Source organism: Ascidiella aspersa, chromosome 9 (assembly GCF_963924565.1).
Source record: "Ascidiella aspersa chromosome 9, kaAscAspe10.2, whole genome shotgun sequence".
In the NCBI taxonomy this organism is placed as follows: domain Eukaryota; kingdom Metazoa; phylum Chordata; class Ascidiacea; order Phlebobranchia; family Ascidiidae; genus Ascidiella; species Ascidiella aspersa.
Window position 1 is genome coordinate 14371536 of NC_139455.1, and position 23009 is coordinate 14394544.

General features: G+C 35.5%; 1 protein-coding gene and 1 non-coding gene across 2 annotated transcripts; both read left to right on the forward strand.

Moving 5' to 3' along the window:
• Positions 1-610: 610 nt before the first annotated feature.
• Positions 611-22826, forward strand: LOC146133132 (cleavage and polyadenylation specificity factor subunit 1-like). The gene is made up of 35 exons (XM_083397530.1): positions 611-773; positions 3920-3947; positions 4067-4197; positions 4282-4362; positions 4530-4696; positions 4911-5057; positions 5182-5321; positions 6242-6352; positions 6515-6608; positions 6728-6815; positions 7709-7816; positions 8330-8384; positions 8472-8557; positions 8627-8701; positions 8989-9147; positions 9360-9428; positions 9625-9802; positions 9974-10122; positions 10554-10753; positions 11210-11402; positions 13410-13506; positions 14526-14638; positions 14804-14899; positions 15197-15307; positions 15512-15664; positions 15832-15948; positions 16280-16458; positions 16781-16922; positions 17339-17491; positions 18500-18646; positions 19208-19355; positions 20107-20262; positions 21064-21193; positions 21704-21842; positions 22237-22826. Exons 1-35 carry the CDS (start codon positions 630-632, stop codon positions 22282-22284), a joined length of 4332 nt encoding a protein of 1443 aa, XP_083253656.1. The 5' UTR covers positions 611-629; the 3' UTR covers positions 22285-22826.
• On the forward strand, positions 20488-20562 carry Trnat-ggu (transfer RNA threonine (anticodon GGU)). The gene has a single exon. It is a non-coding gene; the product is annotated as a tRNA-Thr (tRNA).
• Positions 22827-23009: the final 183 nt, after the last annotated feature.

Genomic DNA, 23009 nt, shown 5'->3' on the forward strand with positions numbered 1-23009 from the left:
TGTATTACATATTAAAAGTGTTATTGTTAAATTCTGTTTTTTCATTTCTCATATTCTTAGTGCACTTCGTAGTTGTTGGTGCCATTTTAGATACCAAAAAGTAGATGTATAAATAAAATGAGGTCAAAGTTAAGATAAAAAAATTCAAGTTTGTGCTTATAATGCAATTAATAATATTTTAACTTTCATATATATGAACAATTCATTTACATAAGAAAGTAACCTCTATAAAAAAAGGTAAACAAGGTTGCTTATTGGAATATTTTGCTGCCCGACGAAGAACGCTTTTTATTCAATAGTATGTAAATCGGTGAGAACTTTTTTAGCAGACACATAAATTCGCATTAACTTCGACTCTCCAAAGAAACCGTATTTAAATCTCTTGGTTAGACCGTCCCAAAAAATATTTTTTTCGGACAGTGTTTAAATTTTTTAGGTAATTTTCATGGGAAAATCCCAATTGCAATACAATTCTAGCACTTGCCTCGCTTGGTCGCATTGGCGCACAAAATTTGTTTATCAACGTTTTGGTGTTTGCACATGCCACGACTTAAAAGAGTTGTTATTGCGAATTTTCACTTTTGATAAATTACCGAACCTGTTTCGCGATTTGATGTGGTATCTATAAAATGTACGCGTGGTATCAGCAAATCCACCAACCAACTGGAATCGAACATTCACTTTATTGCAATTTCACTTCTGAAGATGAAAAAGATTTGGTTGTTGCCGCAGCATCGCAGCTCACTGTTTATCGTATGAACAAAAACTGTCAGGCAAGTTTTTTCCACATTAATATAAATTGCTCTATACATGATTATTTTATTCTTTGATCTTTATTAGCAAGACAAACTGCAAATTGAAAGCCAAATAGCAATTTAACGATTTTTCAACCTATTTTAGTAACATACTGCATAGAGACAAACCCATATTATCAGCCGACATTTCCACTCCGGCGCTGGTCTACAATCGTACTACAACGCACATTATTTGGGTTTGGGTAGGTTAAACAATATTTAAATATAATAATAATACTTCATCCACCCTCACCCAAACATTAACTGATGCCCTAATCCAAATATTGTGTGTTGCTTTAATAGTTGTTTCAACGCTGCTGGTAGGATTCTAGAGCGCCTCCGTGCCCTTAGTAATATATTGTTATCAGTAAGTTAGGGCCCATATTTTACTATGAAAATATTATATATCGTTTCATATAAAATAAACAATTTTCCCCATTTTTACTCCTGGAATTCTAATTTGCTTTCATTTCAATGGCTGACTGGTTTATCATATTTTTTGATTAATTGTGATGTCATCATGCATGATGAATATGCCAAAATAGAGACTTTGTATAATTAAATATATCCATAAACTGAATATAATTTGTATTATATTTTCAATTATACAAAGTTATTAGTACTGTATTTAAAGTATATTAAAGAATCGGTTATTGGTATTGGGTGTCAGCCACTTTAGAATGTGTCAGTCACCCGCAAGTTTTGTTCAATATTGTAAAAGTGCACCTTGCAAAAAATCTAAACTGCACCACAAATATGTAAAACATTTGTGCGGTTTACGTTTACAATGCAATGTATACAATAAAGGTTGACCTCTAATGAGTATAGTTGTAACTCAATACCGTCCATCATGCATGCACCTGATTGGAAACTTTGGATTTTGTGTGAGGGAGACGATTTAGCAGCTTAAAATTGTGCGGCAATAATAACATTTCTGCCAAAATTTGCACAGATCCCCCGCCCTGGCCTTTCCAACCTTGTACATGCACAACATGTGCTATGCATAAAACCGTTATCCCAACCCTGGCATGCTTGAAAATTTGGCACTGCAAACCCTACATCTTGGCGTAAAGTGCTAGCTGAGTTTACAGTTTCCGATGGTAATATATTTGTATAGCAATGCTCCACACGGTATGCCATGAAACCAAGCCCGGTGTTACCAGAGGTTTTATTTGGATTTTTTACAAATTAATTATTAGTAGAATATTGTTAAAAAATGTACATCAAAAACTGGAAATTTACTGTATGCAATAACCCAGATGGAACTTTATGACATTTATTTTATATTAGAAGCTTTTGTATATATATAATGCTCATTGCCAAAAGTCATATTTTGAAATATATTATTACTAAACTAAACTGCCCAATGATTAGAGCGTCTAAAATATACAACACTTTTTTCCCATTTTACCGTTCAAGAGGAAAGAAAGACTATTAATTTTTTGTTAAATTATTATTTGTCTATATTTGCATTCCAGGGTTGGGCTTAAGCACTCGCCCGCTCGTCAATGCGAGTGCTGATTGACACTCACTCGAGCCTGACTGGCGAGTGGCTTCGGCGAGAAATGTAATTAGTTTGTGTAGGACAACTTGTGTTAAGCACCACTACTAAGCAAAATATTACTTAGCGCCAGTTATTTCCTTAAACACCAAGACGCAAATACATTCAACACTACACAAATAATAAGGTTAATCGAAGTCACGTTCGAAGCTCGTAATAAAGACTCTTTGTCCCGTTTTAAACGAAAATCGTTACCGGCAAACAATCAAAGACGTCATCTTGTGTCGCCTACTTGTGTAACTACAGCTGAGAATTAACAATTAGTCTACGTAAGCATGTGTTGCGATCTTTTAAGTTAATAGCGGTCAACCAAGACAAAGCTTAAAAAATAATATTTTTTTATGGGATAAAAATATTTTTTAAGGGAATTATGTTAAGATACAAACCGAACCATTGCGGACACCCTTGGGAAATTGAAATGACCCACTATAGGGCGTCGCAGCATAGAACCTCTGGTGCTTGTGGTTGTTAACTTTTCAAATTAATGTTGAGATGTAAATTTGACTATTTTGTCAGTATTTGCTGTTCAACAAGTATTTATGGTGTTAGGTGAAATGTGGCGTTTTGTTTGTGGCGCGAAGCAACCTGCGGTGAAACGTCCTTCAAGCACAGAAAATAAAAATATGAAAAAATGAGAGCGCGAGCATTTTTAGAAAAATGGCATTATTTTTTCACTAAAGATTGCAACAAATATTTCGCTAAAAAAACATTGTATTAAGCGTAAACTGCTTCATTGGAAATAAACAACCAGACTTTTATAAAAACTAATGTCGTTTGGAAACCATAAGACAGGTTAACGATAACCCAAGAAATTACTGCGCTAGGACGGAAGTTTGCAAACGGCGCCAAATATTTTTTTTTTATTTCGTCCTGGTGAGTGCTGATTGATAGCCGCTCGCCAGGCTGCCGGGTATAAATTTTTGCTTAGGAACAACCCTGCATTGTATAAATTATTCTTGCCTGCTGTTCTAAAAACCAAAAAAAATATCAAAAAATGCAGGTAACAGCTTTTATTTTTCAAATTCCATTTAAAAGCCCCAATTTCCTTTGCGCTATCATAAGGAAGTACAATTTTCAGGAATTTAAGCAGCTTAAGTAATTTTAGAAGGATGGTAAAGCTGCAAAAATACAACATAAAGAAATGTAAATTGTGATATTTTGCGCCGTTGGCAAATTTAAAAAAACTCTTTGCTAGGGGCTGCCTTTTTGCCTATGTGTCTATTGTTGAAAGTCTTATTATTTGTATGTGCCAAGCCAAATATTTCAGCTTAATTGGTTTGCCACATGTAAAAATGTTGCGAAATACAGACTTGAAACTTTTTGCAGTAACTACACCTTTTTTAGCTGCATAAACTACACCCCATGTATGTCAAAAGTTTTCAATCTCATCTTTAAAATTCTCATTCAAAGCCAAAAAATATTTTTTTAATGAACTAAACTCAAAACTCGAAAAACAAAAAAATGAACTTGATTATTCATAGGTTTTAAGCTGCAATGTCAATGCCTGAGTTTATATATTTTGTTTAAAAAGCCTTTTTTTAATTTTTATATATTTTATTTACAGGCACAAGGGCGAAATGAAAGCAGTCAAGGTAGAATAGTCAATAGTAACTAGTTTGCTTATCATGTAAAATAAAATAATATATATGTATAAAATACTCATGAATACAAATTTAAATTATATTTTTTATTAATTGATTTAATTTTTTAGACCTACAATCTAAAGTTAGACTTGAACAGCTTGGCTCTTGGCGTTTGTTCGGGAATGTTGTTTCCTTGAAAAGTGTGTCTCTTCCTAAATCTAAATACGATGCTTTACTGCTAAGTTTTGAAGAGGCAAAGGTGCTATTGCATGAATTTACTTCATTTATGTTTATTATTTAAGTTACATACATAATACTTCAATCCTTATTCTTTGCTTTACAGCTTTCCATAATTGAATTTGATGTATCAGCCCATGACATTAAAACTGTAGCCTTGCACTATTTTGAGGAAAGTTTACATAAAGTAGGTTTATGTTCTATAATATATTAAGTTGTTCTATTCTGCTATTATAAAGGGCCAAAATGCTTGCTAATTTACTATAAACAGTTTTTACTGCTTTTTGTTTGTAGTAGATAAAATTTATTGTGTTAATCTGAAGTAGATCTTGACATTATGTTATTCTGTTGAAGGATGGTTTGCTGCAAAATTTATGTTTACCAAATCTCAGTGTTGATCCTGATGGACGCTGTGCGTCAATGCAGTTAAGCCCTAACACTGTTTCCATAATCCCCTTAAATACGGGAGAAGTGTCCTCAGAAGACCCAATTCTAGACAACACTAATGACCTAAATCAAAGGTTTGTGTATTGCCTTAACACAAAACATGGTCACATTTCTTTCTTAATATTTATTTGAAATTAAAGACTTTTATGTTGATTACTTTTACCAGTAATTTTTAAGTTAAGCAAATCACACTTTCAAATGTTATTGCACCAAATTACCAATCCTTTAAAACAGTTTAAATTTTTTAAATCAAAGTCTTAAAACTAAAACTATCATTTTTGCATGCAGTCCTTCTCATAGTGCCACAAGTTACAGCATTGATCTTCATAATGAGGTTGACTCCCGATTGCAAAGAATAATTGACTTTAAATTTTTGTATGGGTATTATGAACCAACTCTGCTAATCTTGTTTGAATCTCTCAGGACTTGGTCAGGGTATGTGATGTCTGTTTATTGTTATTTTTTTAAATGGCAATAGTTTACGAGTTGCCTATAATATGTACATGCTAACTAACAATTGTGCCATATTTTTTTAAAGATTTTTTTTCTTGTTTTACAGAAGGGTTGCAATTCGCCAAGACACTGCCAACATTGTTGCTATTTCTTTAAATATCGCAGAACGCTTAAACCCTGTTATTTGGTCTTTAAATGGGTTGCCCTTTGACTGCAAACAGGTGTATGCAGTGCCAAAGCCAATAGGTACTGTATCATTATAATCACACTTTATATTATGGAAACATAAAAAATCTCATGTTGGTGTACTTAGACAGTGCCCAGTATATCTGTTGTTTCATTAAAGCAAAACACCAGTCAAGAATACGAAGCTATACCATTAATAGAGTGCTCTTGGATTGGCTTCGAACCGTAGTGTAGTGGCGGTGTCTATGATGTTAAACTTGCTCTTTCTTCAGATCCATGTTTATTCTGGAGATCATTATTAGAGCAAGTCAATTCCAAGTCAATTCATTGACATCAAAAAACTAAAAAACTTGTAGCAGCATTTGTTCGACTTGCGTAATTTTTAAGCAAACACGACGTCCTTTACGTAGCCATAATCACACCTAAAGCGAGCGGTCTCGTAAAATTCCAAATAGATAGAGTCTATTTTTTAGAGTCTATTTTTATCAAATCTTCATGTTTCATAGTTTGAGAGCGTAGGCACATTTTCTAGTCAACGTAAAACTTTTTAGATCAGGTAAATTTAACGACATAAAGCTAGTGATTTGACTTTGTGGTTAAAACCATAACAGCTATAAGCGCCTGACAACTAATTATCGAATGAAATTTCAAAAACTATATATGAACTATAACCATTTAAGCAACTACTTTTTGTTTGTCAATCGCGTCACTTTAAAACACACAAAACAGAAAAATAATACCTTTTTTCGTTTCGTAAATTTCGATGACGTTTTTTGAAAGAATATGTAGCGCGTTTAAGAACAGTCAATTCAGGCAATATTGAATTAAAGTCGGCTACAACAGCATCTTTCCTAAAGCGCAAGGTTTTTGTGCTACATTATTTTTTAGTGCTTGTTTTGCGTTTCATACCGTTTATTGAAAGCTTCTACTATGGTATTTATCAGAAAACCAATACTTTCATTTGTGTTTTTTTATTATAGGCGGTGTCCTAATTTTTGCTGTAAACTCCATTCTGTATCTCAACCAAAGCGTACCTCCTTATGGCACAGCAATGAATTCATTGACAAAGAACTCAACCTCTTTTCCTCTCAGTAAGTGCTTTTACATGTACGTGTGATTATTACAGTTATTAGTTGTGGTCGGTTAGAAACAAAAGTTGATATATTTTTAAAAAATACAATTGGTCTGAACTGTCATTAGTATCATATGGATGATATATTGATATTTAAGTCTTGCAATTTTATTGTTTACAGAAGCCCAAGAAGGAACATGCGTATCTCTTGATTGTAGCAATGCTGCTTTTATATCTCCAGAAAGCATGGTAATCTCACTTAAAACCGGAGAACTGTAAGTTAAAAATGCACTGTTTTAACAACCTAACTTTATGTTTATCTGCAATTGTTTCACAACTGCATTTTGTTTCTTATTTCGCCTTATGGGTTACGTGTCACATTGTTGTATTTTAGGTATATTTTGACTTTGTTGGTTGACAGCATGAGGAGTGTTCGCAACTTTCATTTTGACAAAGCTGCTTCAAGTGTGTTAACAACAAGCGTATGTCATCCGTAATTTACGTTTATCGATAGTAATGTTAAAATTTTAGATAATTTTATTTAAAATACTTAGTATCCTTACTGGAGGATATAGTTGCACACCACATCACGTAAAATAATTATTTTTATACAAAATGCAAATTATGCTTTTAAGGTAAGTGTTGAGTATACTTCATACAATATTTATGATCATTAATGCAATTTTTATAGGTATTTTATTTTGTGCATTAGAGGAGTGCTCTTCGACCTGTTACTCCGCTGTATATTTTTACCAACTTATTAATAACTCCGTATACCCCTCAAATAAAAATGCACAAAGCCATGAAAAACAATTAGGAGGTGACGTCACAAATTAACGCCACAATTTGACGCCTTAAAACAAGTAACCTCAAGGGAAAAACTGCGTTTAATAGGTTTAAAATGCTAAACATTCTATTTTAGAATAGATGTGGCATATTGGTCAAATCGAAACAACAGCCAGATTCTCGCGAAAACTAAAAGTTTTTTTTAAATGTCATAATACGCTGATAAAGGTTTTCTCAATTTGTGTCAACTTAAATATCTTATACATATAAAAAAAACGATTTTTTTGCTTTTACGTATAGCTAGGTAAAACAAACAAACAGTGTAATTTTCTGTGTATCACATAGATCGGACCATGCCTTCCTAAAAGCTTAAAAAATTCATCTTGAGTTAGGACAAATAAAAAATATATTCTGTAACATTTGTGTTATTCACTAATACTGACCTAATATGTAGATGTAGACCCTTCGTATACCTTTTGTCAGATCAGTTGTATACCTCAGCTTTGATCTGGTATACACTTGATTATAAACCACACCCTGTTGAAGAGCATTGTATTAGATGACAAAGGTATTTTATTGTTTTTTGTAGATTACTCCCATGGAAAACAGTTATTTATTCCTGGGATCAAGACTTGGTAATTCCCTTCTTCTTCGCTACACCAAAGCTAATTCGGAGTTGACCACGGATAGTCCAAATGTTAGTAGTATCTTTTACTTATATAACTAAGATATGAAAGACGCCGCGGCATTAGTATGGCGTTTTTTACTATTATACTCAGCAAAATTAGGTTCTACATTGGTATTAAATTAAAAGGATTCAGCATTTTAAGTCGAATGAAAGAATCTGCCTGAGTAAAAAAACGATCCTTGTTCAAACGATACAGTTCAAAGAAAGTACAAAACATAAAAACCGAACATTAAGTTGTTCATTTGTTATACGATAAATATATTTTACTCCTGTGAACATCATCAGTATCATAATTAGATTAAATGGTGGAAGAAAACAAAGATTTTTTAGAAATTTGTTTGTTTTTTTATTAATCGTAAACATGTCGAATGTTGGTTCAGACAAGTAGACACATCAGGATTTTTATTTCTGAAGCATTTTGTACCATTATTATACATATCCATAAAACATAAACGATGAGCAAAAAACATACTTACATCTCCTGTGTCGCGTTAATATGTTTTAAAAAGTTTTTGTTAACAGAGCACGGAGCCAGCAAGTAAACGAAAACGCCTAAATACAGCAGCTGACTGGGAAGGTGAATTCAACTGTTTATGTGTTAAAATTCTGTCAGTTTAATTTTATGATATTTAGCAATTTTATAACGAGTGTTTACTTTTTATAGCGACCGACCGAAGCGATGTGGATGATTTGGAAATGTACGGAAAGGACAACGTCACCAGCGAACCGCTGTCTCTTTATAATTTTGAGGTAATTTAGCTGACCGACGAAAATCGTTATTAGTGTTAGTTGTACTTTATACTGCTGTTTTTCCGCCAGGTGTGCGACAGCTTGCTAAACATCGGCCCGTGTGGATACGCCGAACTCGGAGAACCTGTCTTTCTTTCAGAAGAGGTAACCTACATAAATAACGAATAAACGTGTTTTACGTGCATTTTAATTGTTTTCATTTATACTTTGACCTGATGAAGCACGGTTGTGCGAAAGCTTGTCGAGAATCAAATACAATTTGTCTTTATACAGTGCCACCTGATTTCTCTATTTAGAATTAGGACGAATACGGCCATATACAAAGATTACACAAATAACGTTTGACTGTACGGTGACAAGTGATATGTTTTTTCTTGAGAACATGTGCTCGTTACGAATGTGATATTCATACGTACCTTGTTGGTTTGCAGTTTGTCAACCAGCGGGACACAGACCTCGAATTGGTGATTTTGTCAGGTTACGGAAAAAACGGAGCGCTGAGCATTCTTCAGCGAACCGTGAAGCCGCAAGTGGTGACTACCTTCGAGTTGCCCGGTTGCGTTGACATGTGGACTGTTATGTCGAAACCTGTGAGTCTGTTACTTAAGCAGCTGTAAAAGTTTAACGTGTCTTGATTAGGTAACATTAATATGGTAAATGACGTTTAGCTTAGCGTTTACGTTTAGACTGGTGTTTACGTTATAACGAAATATGTTTAAATTCCGTACACAGGTTATTATTTATTAGCATTTTAGTAAAATTGTTTTTATTTTTTTACTAGCCATAACCTATTTGTTTTTAGAAAGCTGCCGCAACAGAAGTTGAAAATCAACATAGCTACCTTATCCTAAGCAGAGAAGAATCAACTTTGGTCAGAATAGAAAAATAAATTTGCCATATCTAAATAATAACATTTAAATATCCAAAAAACTGACCAATACGTACAACTTTATTACACCCTGCTCCTTCTAAATGTGTGATAGTAAAAGTACATTCTCGGAAACCCAAGCTTGTTATCACACACCGAAACAAGTTTTAACAATATACGTATTTCCTTTTATTCTTAGGTCTTAGAAACTGGAAAGGAAATTATGGAGGTTGAAGAAAGCGGCTTTAACACTCGCCATTCGAGCGTTTACATCGGCAACATGGGCGGTGATGCTAAACTAATTCTTCAAGTTTGCGAAACCGGAGTCTGGCTTTTGGACGGAGTCCAGCTAAAGCAACATCTTGCCCTCGATTTTGGTAAACATACGCTGCACCTTATCACACATTGTACAATTTGACGTAAAAGCTTTTCACCATACATATTTATTTCAACACCAAAACGATACCAAATATAACCCGTAACATCCATTGGTGTTTTACAAGTACAGCCAGTAAGTAACTATACAACGTTGTATTTTGTTTTTCCAGACGCCCCGATTATCCAGTGTTCGGTTGCTGATCCATACGTTATGTTGCTCACTGGTGACGGGCAACTTGTGCTGCTAATACTGAAGAAAGACCCGGAGTCAGACGATGGCGGCCTTCGACTTTTTTGCACCAATCCTTCCGTGTCGCAGGTATTGTATTGTTAACTTTAATGAACTCTTATTAAAATGGAGGTCAGGCCAGGGTAAAAAGCAAGTGGCCCTGGTCAGTGAAAGATTCGTTGGTACTCTTAAATTTGTTTTAAAATACCACGTATCGCATGTTTAAAACCTACGAATGAGTATTTCTACATTAGTAATTTGTTTCATATCAAGTTTTAAAAAACATGTTGGCATTCATCCCTCTCAACGGCCTTGGATATAAATTATACGTGTGATACTTAACCCTTTTTTTTCACGTGTTTTGCTTAATACTTGTTGGAACTAAGAATTTATAAGAAAACTTTTATCAATATATAAGCAACATGTTTACAACAAAGGTTTAGTTCATTTTATACTGAAGTCACCAATCTATTTCCGAAAACTGTTATTTAAGATTCACTAACAAGTTCCTTGTTACTAAGGTGCCAAGAATTAGCAGCGTTTGTCTGTACCTCGACAAAAGCGGGATGTTCCGAACCCACCACAAGATGGCGCCCGAGCCTACTCTTACGTCATCGTTGTCGAGGAAAGGTGACGCCTCGCTTTACCACACCAACGCCAAACCAACGACGAAGCCTCGTGCTGTCACGCCTCCACCGATTCCGAAGGGTGTGGCATACACGTGAGTGCTGGAATCTCGTCTTAACACCGATTAATGCAAACACACTATGCTAGATACTGATGCTAGTCAAACATCTTGTTTTCAAACTTGTTGTGTACGAGTACGACCTAATAACGAGCAAACGTATTTAGGTAAAAGGTATGGCAAATCGCAAATTTTCCACAAATTTTCGTAAATTCGCAAATTTTCCGCCAACGACGTTATTAACCATTGGCAAGAGTACCAGATTTCGCGATTTCCCAACTCCTCGGAATCCATAATGATTCACTGTTTTCCAACTAGGACGTAGGGCGGTGATTGAAAACATAATACAGAATAAATATAATTCACCGACTGTCAAAAACAAAACGTTATTACTCGACAGTAGCGTCATTAGTTATAACGAAATTCTTAGGCAGTCGATTCAAGTTTTGGAAGGTATTTCCGCCCATTAATGGCCGTGTATAATTTGTACAGAGCCGACGAAGAGGACCAGTTGTTATACGGAGAATCAGATCCTCAGATAGATTTCTCCACCACGTTTTCAGCCGAGAAGTTCCCCAGCGACGCTTCCAAGTCACCCGAGCCGCCTGCTGAAAGCTCTCACCAAAGTAACGACGACGATAACAAGTATTGGTGCGTGGTCGGACGGGAGAATCGAAACCTCGAGGTAATTTCTGGTTCGAGACTTTTGGGTTCCAATGGGGGTATGGGACCTTTGTGGGTTTGTTTTGCTTACCCAAAGTCCCCTAAAACGTTACTAATTTCAATGGATTACCGAAGTCCTTTTTTAAAATGTGTTTTACCACATTTGACTTGGCAGCAGAAAGTTTTTTTTTGTTTTGTTAAATAGCTGAAATTAAAGTAAAGTAGCAATTTAAGTTTTAGTGCAAGTTATCAGTCAAGCATTTACATCACAAAATGATTAACTGTTGAAACTGATACAGACAGAAAAACTCTAGAAAACTATGGTAAAATGATACGCTAATCAAGTGAAGTCTTTAAAAAAAACAATGATTGCGGACACTTTAGTCACGCCATCGTAACAACATTTTTTAAAGGCAACAATGTATTGCGTACTAACTGTTTTAAAAGAGCTGGAACGATAACATTACTTTAGTTGTCGCTGTGACATTAATAGTCCTATTTCGTCGAAAAAAAAACGTGTTACGTAACGGATGCGAACGTAATGTTTAGGAAACTAATGATTTCGTAAAATGGGTTCAATGCAAGTTTAGCAACGGGTCAGGTCGTTGAGCGGTCAAATCGTGGAGATTTCCCGATTTTGTTCAAATGTCTCACAAGCGATTACTTGGCAGACGCTAAATTGCAAATGAATTAAACCAGGGGTTTTCAACCTTTTTTTGCTCATGGCCCACATAATTAGTAAAAAAATGGCGGTGGCCCATCAACGTTTGATGAAAAACACTAAGTTTCAACAAAACAATAAATTAATAAAGCTTGTATATTATTTCAAATGTGTTACGTCGTCCGATACTTAATGGCGTGGCCTGGGACCGCCCAGGCAGGTAGCTCAATATATAAACAGGAGAATGAAAGACGCACGCCTTCTGTTTTCTATTAGGAAAACAAAGGGGCGTAAACGCAAAATCAATACTTGACAAGTAACACATATACACACCAACTATGATCTGCCGAAGCCAAGCATCACGTGGCTGTTCAAATTACACAGATACCAAATGGCTGCAATTAAAAACCACTACAGCAAAAAATAAGCCATTTTGGCGCACTATAGCAACGTTACACGACATTCTATATGTACAACATATACATTATTCGAAACTACGTCAACGTTCTCTCACAGAGAATATAATTACTCTACTTAGCTACGTTCAAAATGGCCACCGCGGCAAACCACAGTTTCAAATCTTAACTTTGCTACAAAGCAATAAACAAGTGAGAAGTCCTAAAACCTTTTTAATTGCAGCACACCAACAGCTAAAAAAATCGGCAGCACACCTACGAAATATATGTTGATCGACAACATCAGCAAATATGATGGGCAGCCAATAGAAAAAGGAGTATTTTGTAGTGAAATAAAAAAATAAAAAAAAAATTACGTATTACATTCCTTTATCTTCTGATTTTGCGGTTTTGTAAAAATTTCCGAATCCAGTCAAAGTCCTAAAAATTGTACTCCCTTGCAATAGCGCACGGTTGATCTCTTACACCTGGAATATTGCATAAGGTCAATAAACCTACCTTGATTTTTCGCGACAATTCGACTGATTAAAAAGTACCCTGGAACACAACTAACACAATTACGGGAATGTCGCGGCACACCGGTTGCGGAGCAATGTCCTAAACGAGCAGAATTACTGCTCGCAAACAAAACCTAACACATTGTAAAAAGAAATAATGTCACAAACATAATATTAGGTTGAGGTGTTTCCTATTTATCTGTCGGACTCTTATGTGTTCATAATTACATGATTTTTGATATCGCTTTATGCAAAGCTCTGTAGCCCACTGAAAACAGCGTCATGGCCCATAGGTTGAAAACCTCTGAATTAAACAGATTCAACTAAGCACAGTTTTTCCAAGCACATTTTTTATTCACCCAAAAAGAAATGTAAAACCTATTTTATCGTAAAACCCGTAGTATCGACTATGTTATATAAAAATGAATAGGTGATTTTACAATGTACCTTTGCAGATTTACAGCGTTCCCAATTTCGAGTTGCTCTACATGGTCAAGAACTTTTCCTTCGGCCACAAACTGCTGGTCAACAGCGCCATGCAGTCTTATGGAGGTACCATATAGTCTGTTGCCCATTTAGGGGCGTGTAAAATCAGGGTACATGGTTTTTTAAAAAGAGCATAGTTTGTAAAACTAGTTTCTAAACAGAACGTCACTTTGATTGGCAAATAATCTCAATTTATGTAATGACATATTTTAACCGAGTATTTTGGCTTGCATAGTACAAAAAACTAAATGTACACCAGAAAGCCTATATCTATCTTAGTTTACTTTAGATTTAGCGCTTGTATTATGTTTAAGATTTCGCGCTCATATTACGGCGCACTATTGCCAGCAACATAGGCCTTTTGGAGGATAGTGTGATTTTCTTAGCCTCACTTGGGGGTTAAACACTTTCTTCATTTACCAGTATCGGTGTCCTGATTTCGTTACTAACACTACTTTTTTATGACACGAAGCCGTTACAACCAGTTCGTATTGTAAAAAGCACGGCTGCGGATTTTCCAATTAGTTGTCGTAGTATAAAAACAGTATATGCAGCAGTCAGTGATACCATGGCTCAGACGGTGGAGCGTCGCCCCTGGAATGGTGGAGGTCGTAAGTTCGAATCTCACCGCAGGCTTGCTTATCTCGCGATAAATGTCTTGTCTGTAATAAAATCCTTTTTAGGAAACTGATTTTGGTAATACCGATATTTGGCTCTCCGGTGTTAAACGGAGCTTACTATGAACGTGAAGGTGTAGCAAGTGTCACACTTTGAGTGACCTATTGCTGAAAAAAGTCCTGTAACGTCGCTACGAGTATTTGCAACCCCTGTGTGTACAACTGCTGGCGACATTTTGTCTGCTGAACCACTGTACACTTTTGTCTGCTGAACCACTGTGCCTAATAGTCCAATTTAACATTAGATAAATACCGTAGCAGTTTTTTCATAAATGCACATATTTTGACAAATTTAAAACCTGTTAGTTACCATAAATGTACAAACTGATCTCGAAATTAATCAAACCTTAAATAGATCTATTTGACCCAGTTTTAGTTTTCATCCTATTTGCACTTATTTTTTGACAGGTGACTTGGAAAAGGGCGTATCAGGGGCAGAATCCCGTTACGCAGACAACCCAAAGATTCATGAAATTATTCTAATAGGTTTGGGGAACAAGCAATCACGACCCTACCTTATAGTAAGTTGTGTCGTTTTTAACGAATTTAATTCACCATGCTAAATTGTTCTCTTTACCGTTTGTTTTGTTTCCTTGGTTATCCGACAATTGTTAAATATATTACTTTTTCAATATAAGTTGTTTGTTAAAATATTTTCTCCTTACTATCTTTGGATTTATGTTTAGGCAAGAGTAGGAAAAGACTTGTTCATTTACGAAACGTTTCGGTACACTTCTGAAAAGGAATCAAAAAGAGCAGTTCTCCAGATCAGATTTAAAAAGGTATAGTCTCTAAAAAACGGGGTTATTTATTGCTGTAGAGGACAATAAAAAACTATCACCCGTAATAGAGTCATAGGGTAAAGATATGCAGAGGATTTAAAAACTTGTAACGTTTGCCTGTGTATTACTCAAGAAAAGTTAAGTCTAGCGGCCGTTTTACTTTTAAATGTATAGTACTTAATTGTATATTATGTATAATGTATAGTACTTAATTGTATATTATGTATAACGTTATTATTGGTACATTTGGTACACAAAAAAATGACTCGTACGTAAAGTTCCAATCTTGTTTAATAGGTTCACCACAGTATTGTAACAAGAAACTGCAGCAACATCAGTGAGGAACAGACGGCTGTGCACAGCAAACAACTACTTCGCCCGTTTGATAACATCGCCGGTTATTCAGGGGTATGTTCGGATAAACAGATGTCGACGGCCTATAATCGTCTCAAACGTCGTCGTAATATATTTATTATTTATTTCAACTTACGATTTATACTTTTTTTTGTTGTATACCAAAATTATTGGTTAAATGTAGTAATACCTTTTTTTAATTGCTTTGCTTTGAAAAAGTCCATGTTGAATCTTACTAATCTGTAATATGTTTGCAAGGTGTTCCTGTGTGGAGCGTACCCTCATTGGATAGTTTGCAGTCACCGAGGCTCGCTCTACTGTCACTCGATGACGGTCGACGGAACGGTGACATGCTTCGTGCCATTCCATAATGTTAACTGTCCGCACGGATTTCTTTACTTTAATCTAATGGTAAGGTCGTGATTAACAGAATTTTATAGGCAGATTAATATTCGGCGAAATACAGTAGTCCATTGTTTTTACAACACGAAGTACAAGTTTAGATGTTCGCCATTTATCTATTTCACAATTCCAACCCGATTGCTTTCATGCGCTAACTGCAATGTTTTTCTCTGTAGGGCGAGCTTCGTATTTGCATGCTGCCACAGCACATGAAGTACGACAATCCTTGGCCAGCGAGAAAAGAGAGTCTGAAATGCACACCACACTTCATCGCCTACTCTATTGAGCACAAGGTAACAATTGTTTTTTTAACAAAAGAGGTTTTTCTGTGAGCCCGCATTGCGCATTTTTTCACTAAGTTTATTCGTGCCTAATACCAGCCTTACGTAAATGCAGTGAGAAATATATCGTTCATCGAGTTAAACAACTGACAGTTTAAAAAAATACTCATCTAAATGGTCATTGGCAAATAAAACTTAACAATTTTAACCGTGTAAAAATTAGATTTGTAAAGGTTGTTTTCTTACTTTACAACCAGTCTCACATCCTAACATAAAAACAAAATGAATAAAACTCAATAATATAATTAGTCGTAGACATTTACTATTATTAATTTTTTCTAAGGTGTATGCCTTGGTAACAAGCGTTTCCGAACCATGCACACGACTACCGTTCACCAACTGTGACAATGAACGGGAGTTCGAGGATCTGGAGCGAGACGATCAGTTTATTTATCCCCACGTTGATAAGTTCTCGGTGCAACTCATATCCCCGGTTGGATGGGAACTGATTCCAAACGCGAGGTACGACTTTAAATCGCAGTAATGGGAAACAGTTCGCATATGCGTTTCACTAAATTGTTTCCATAGTTCAATACGAAAGAGTACAGCAAATAATTAAGGTGTAAAATCCTAGCATTTTTGCTGTCACACGAAACACCATTTAACGTAGGCGTTTATCAAGAATTCCTATTGTCGTTTTTGCCACAAATTTGTACGGACAGATAATTAGACTTCGATCATATCTGTAACAAAACATGTTCTGTTCCTTGCGATGGAGCCCGAGTACAAGATTCAGTTTAATTGTCCCGAAGTTCTGATTTTTGTGCGATTTTTATGTTTCCAGGGTTGACATGGAGGAATATGAGCATGTGACGTGCATGAAGAATGCATGGTTGAATCCTGGACCTTACACCAGTGTTCGACAGAACTACGTCGTGCTTGGGACCACAAATGTCATGGGGGAGGAAATGGGATCTAGAGGAAAGGTAATCCGATAATTAATTTGTGAACTTGGGTTTTGGCATTGCTGTTATTGCAACATTGTCTCAACTATGTTCGTATAATACCAACTTTCATAAAAAATGATAATATGCTAATAAAGAACAAATATCTATTATGACATGTCATAATTTTCTTTGTCTTTAACACTTTAATTATGAAAGCTTACAAATGCTACATAAAAAGCCATTTTTTTATTTTGGACCACATTTTGCGTTTTGGTGTTTTAATTTTATTGTGTGGCTTCAAATATTTTTATTTTGTTTAACACTCGTTAACATACACAACAATTAAATAGTATGTCTCAATATTCCTCGCTTTTATTTTCCGTGACATATATCCAGGTACGCCAGCGACAGTACAATTAGTATTTCGAGTGGTATGTTGATATTGTATTTTTCAGATAATCATCATGGAAATCATAGAGGTAGTTCCGGAACCCGACAAACCACTGACCAAAAACAAATTGAAGCAGGTTTATTCAAGTGAACAGAAAGGCCCAGTGACTGCAGTATGTGGCGCCCAGGGCAATTTACTAACTGCTATTGGACAAAAGGTTTGTTATATTATTCAAATCAACCTAATACGTGGACAACAGTTGATTTTTTTTCTTTATGTGCCACAGGGAATTCGTAAAATTCCCCCATTTCAAACAGGCATGGATGTCGTTTTTAGTACATTAACTTGAAAGTAGGGAAACCCCATTCACTAATATAGTGGTTCTTAACCTTTTCTTTCCTTGTTTCATCTACTGGCTGTTTTTTTAGGTTAATTACTAAACGCATACGACCCAAAAAATGCCCGCGTACCACCGAAGAGCCATTGCTCACCACTTGTTGCAAAACACTGCACTAATGCATAGAATAACTAAAAAAGAGATAAAACCATGCTTAAACTCTAAATATCTAACTGTCGATCACGTTTCCAAGAACTATTTAGCTTAACATGATTTTTCGATATTGCTATTAGCTCAATTTGGAAATTTGCAACAAAACACCATGAATAAACTAAAGAATAACTTTCGTTAAAAAAATCTACCCTCCTAAAGGGCTTAAAAATACTATTCGTCACACAAAGAGTTCTAAAAAGTCGTTGTATTTATCACGTTGCGATTAATGCCAATACAAAATAATTTACACAAAACGTTTCATAATGGTAGATTGCCGAAAAAATGCTAAATTTGTTTTATTAAATAAATTTGGTTTGTTTTTTATTTTCAATAAGCAAAATTGATTAAAGGTATTAGTAAACACGAGAAAAAAGAGTTTAATTTTTAGCATCAAATTCGTCTGTCGCCTGCATGGTGGCGAGAAGAAATGTTGGATAGGTGACGAAAAATGTCCAATTAATAGGGTCCGAGTCAATATCTCAAGCCAAGATACTCTAATTCACCCATACCATATAGTTTGTGCATTTCAGCAATGTTTCAGAAAATTATAAAGTAAAATTAATATTAATCAAAATTGCCTATTTTACCTTATTAATGTCATGTCGAATCGTGATTGTTTTGCCCAAAATATGGGTAATCGATCGATATTATCTCCAGTGGCCACTGCTGTTTCAGGTGTTCATTTGGCGCTTCGATGAGAATCAGTCGTTGCGCGGTCTTGCGTTTGTCGACACCAACATGTACATCCACCAAGCCTTCAGTTTCCGTAACTTTGCAGTCGTGGCCGACATACAAAGAAGTGTCACCTTGTTGCGCTATCAGGTGGGCATTGCTTTGTTTGACAAAATCAATGTAATAATTGAAAGGTGTATTTATGTTTAAAATCATATAAGGTGTATTTACTAAGATGTATCTTTCGAAAAAAATGTTGATAGTCATATTTGTCTAATTTGGACTTTGACCTGATAATACACGGTTGTACGAAAGCTTGTCAGCTTTGCAATACAATAACTGATTTCCGATACTTTTGCAAAATAATTAATTAGCTACTGCAGTAGCGTCATACATTGGAAATAAGTTCTTCGGATATTTATTTGTTTGTCCGAAGTCGAACTATCCAGGAAGCCTTTAATCAAGAAATGTAAATTATGAAAAGTATATCTTGGTCAAAGTAATTTCGACAACTCAATTTCCTGTAAAATTTACTGTTTAAATTCTCAAGTTCCGGTGATTTAAAAACCAGGTCTGGTCAAATTTACTATTTTGTTTTCCAAAATTTCGTTTCAGGTTATGAAACAATAGTTCCTCCTATTGCGTTTTGCCGTACAAACGAACTCAGTAGTCGATTGGTCGCAATTATATTTTAGCAAACTATTTGCCCAGGACGAGTACAAAACCTTGTCGGTGGTGAGCCGCGACGTTCGCCCGATGGAGGTTTACTCTGCCAATCTTTTGGTGGACGGCACTTCGGTAGGATTTCTTGCATCCGATCACGAGAAGAACATCGTATTATTCAACTACTTACCAGAAGGTGGCTACAACACTAACATAATATGAAATAAACTTAAATGCTATGTGCCATGTGTTCGATTGCTCGTATTATACAACTACGCGTAAAAGATCCGCTTTAGGTATATAGCACTTGGACAATTATGTGGCAATAGAATTATGAGTTTCACGCCGAAAGCGTTTTGGAAAATTAACGGCCTTCTGGCAGCATTTTTTTTGTTTATACGGGGTCACTGAGAACCCAGTATACCTTTAGTAGGTTTATGTGAAAGTAAATGAGAGTAATTATATATGTTGGGAAATAAGACCAACTGATTCTTTCGAAGTCATGCGGAAACAATTAATGTTATAAACATAGCGTTGGCCAATGTGCCTACTGCATACCAAATAATCTGATTTAAATCCATTTAAAGAACACAAGGTTCAATGTGCTACAGTATTTGTGTTTTCGTAGCAGTTTTAAATAAATATAAGGCTGTAAATGTTAAGAAATGTGTTTGTTCTCATTTCTAACATGTACCTTTATACGCATTTTATGGCTTTTAACCGAAATAATGATTATTAAAAAGTATTTTTTCTAGATTTTGTGTGTTATCACGGCTTATTAATTGCCCTTTATTTTACACAGTTGCCGTTATACGTACAAAACATTCCAACAGTTTATTCTGTTTTTCATGAAAATAACTATCACGGCCTTTGCTTCCTTTGTATAAGAGCTGTGCACATGTTTTATCGTTTAAAACCGGCCGTGAATTTTCTTCGCATGGCACCAGACCACGACAGTTACGGTGGTACTCGCCTGATGCGGCGCGCCGATATGCACGTCGGCTCCCACGTCAACTGCATGTGGCGGATCGGCTGCAGCCAATTTGATCGATCCACGCGCACCACCAACACAACATACGGCAGCAGTCAGGTCACAATGATGGGTGAGCGACAGTATTCGGAGTAAGCGCCGGGGTTTTGCACCCATGCGCAAAACCTAAGAAAATGAACAATTTGTGTTTTATTGCGAAAAAAGTATATGTGTTCAACAACTGTGTTCTATAGCCTTACAGAAGCTGCTCTTTGAACAACGATTACTGCTTACGTATCATTAGTACACCGAAAGCCATCGCTGGCGCATGGTTGTTTTTCGACTCGTTTTCTGCTGAGCCTGTGTAGCTCATTTGGTAGAGCGTCGGTCCCGGTATGGCCTGAGGTCGTGAGTTCGAACCTCACTGCAGGCTAGTTGTATTTTCTAGCCTTCCTTACTTGTATCATTGATCGACAGCTTCGGTGAGTCTGCGGTTGCTTTCGGTGTATTAATGAAATTTTTTTTTTAATATTAAATAAAAATATATAAGTTATATTGTTGCACTGACGCCTGTTTTACGTTCCCGTTCTTTTTACTTTACAAAAGGATTTTTTTAAGTTAGTCATAAGTATAAGTTATTTTACCAAACAGGTCGTTAAAACTTGCATTTTATGTGGTGCGTTTTAAACGCATTTGAATGTTTTAATTTAGGCATAACTTTTCTTACTGACCTGTGCGTTAACGTTAATTTTAGTGATTTTATCTTTTGCGTTTGCGTTAGGATTTTCTATAGAAAAAAGTTTTAGGAGAAAGCAGCGAAACAAACCGGGACGTTTGCCTTTTATTATAATTTACGCTTTTTTAATTTTTAAATTGTCCCGCGTGAAACCTGCATGTTCGACCTGCGGCATATTTAGCCTACTATGCGTTTCAGGCTCGCTAGATGGTTCCATGTCATTCGCCCTTCCAATCACTGAGAAGATTTACCGACGCCTTCTTATGATCCAGAATGCCATGGTAACCGGTCTACAGCACATAGCAGGGCTAAACCCGAAAGCCTACAGGTTGATATTTCTTATTAGCAGGAAAAATAATGTAGCAGCAAGTCCCAATATTGCACAAGGACGTAAAATATGTAAAACAAATAATCGACTTTTCTCTACGCAATTTTTATGTGGTCAACTTCTCTCAGATTTTTTTGCATTATTTAGACGTTTTTCTTTCAGAAAGCCAGAGTTTAATCTTACAGCCTGTTTTGTCTTTTCCTCGTTTTCGTTGCTAGATTTTACGGTAATTAAATATACAGAAAATGCCGTTTGAGGCGGTATTTATATTCATTTTACAAAGGTTAGATCCTGTATTTTACTATTAGCGCCAGCGGAGCAGTAAGCGACAAACAGAAACCTGATGTTAATTGTTTCGCATGTCATAAAGATACATATTTTTAGTTATCAAGATAAACCAGTATTTCTACACTTTGATCTTTAAAATGAAAGTTTGCTATGTTGTGATAATAAATTTTAAACGATTTTATAGTTTGTGAGCTTTCAGTTTACAGTAATTTGATTAAACAGGCAATTTGTGACGCAACAACGTTCGTTGATCAACCCCATGAAGAACATACTCGACGGCGACCTCCTGTGGAAATTTAACAACCTCAGTCACATCGAGAGGCACGAAATGGCGAAGAAGGTCGGCACTACCTCTGATCAGGTGCAATGCTGAATGCTGTTGTTTTTATTGTTTCTCAGTAAAAATAAGGTTTATAAAGGGTTATAAGCAGTAACGCGGATGCGACTTACCCAGTGTCATTTTGAATTGACGAAAAGTCAAGTCAACAATATAAACGACTGATATAAAAATAAAATAAAAAACCATTAAAATTAGCACAAAAGACATGAAGCAATCTAATCGTTTTACTTTCAAAACTTTAGATAAAAAGCTCAATTTAATAATAAAGTGTCAAATAACACACTTAGTTTCAACGCAAATCATTTACCTAAACGACCGAAGTCCAGCGGTTGACATGAGTAAGAGTAATTACAACACTGGGCTTACAATACCCTCAAACAAACAAACAATGTCAAAATAATATTTTTTTTTATAGATTCTTGATGATCTTGTGGAGATCCATAGATCAGCTTGCATCATGTGAAATGTGTCAACTACAACATAGTATAAAAGAGGAAGAATTCCTTGCTATGTTGTTCCTACAAGGTTGCATGATCGTATGGCGGGTTTAGCCATACAATATTATGATAAACAACTTTAAGATCGTTCGAATCATGGATTGAGAGTTGCAATATTTGTGGACCACAATTACGCGGACACTCTTAAAAAGCATGGTGCTTTCAGAGTTTAAAAATGTAGTATTAAAGTTATTAAAAATGCCAACCACGGTGCATTTTATATTGTATACTCAAAAGCTTTAAAAAGGCGAATAATATTGCTGAATTACATTGAAAACCTTCTTTAATGACGAGAACGTGAAACAAACGAATTAACGCCATTAGTCATCAATATGGATACCAGATGTACTTTTAATTTGTGAAAGCGTTTATGTTTGTCCCGATTCGGAGTTTCATTGTTGTGTGTCATACAATGCAGCTAATTAGGATCAGGTCATTTCTTTTGGGCAACCAAGCAACATATTTTGTTTACTGCGTTTATTGTTTTGCAAAAATTTGTTACGAAAAAGTTTCGTTTAGTATAAAAATATAATCAGTTACAAGTCGCAGCCAACAAGACAATCCAAAAATATGACGGTAGAGTATATAGTTGTCAAAACTATACGATAGAGAGATGGAAACGACATTATTGTTGCATTAAAGGCACAAATCGCGTTAAAATGAGGGCGGGATTTACGATGTAATCAAAGGC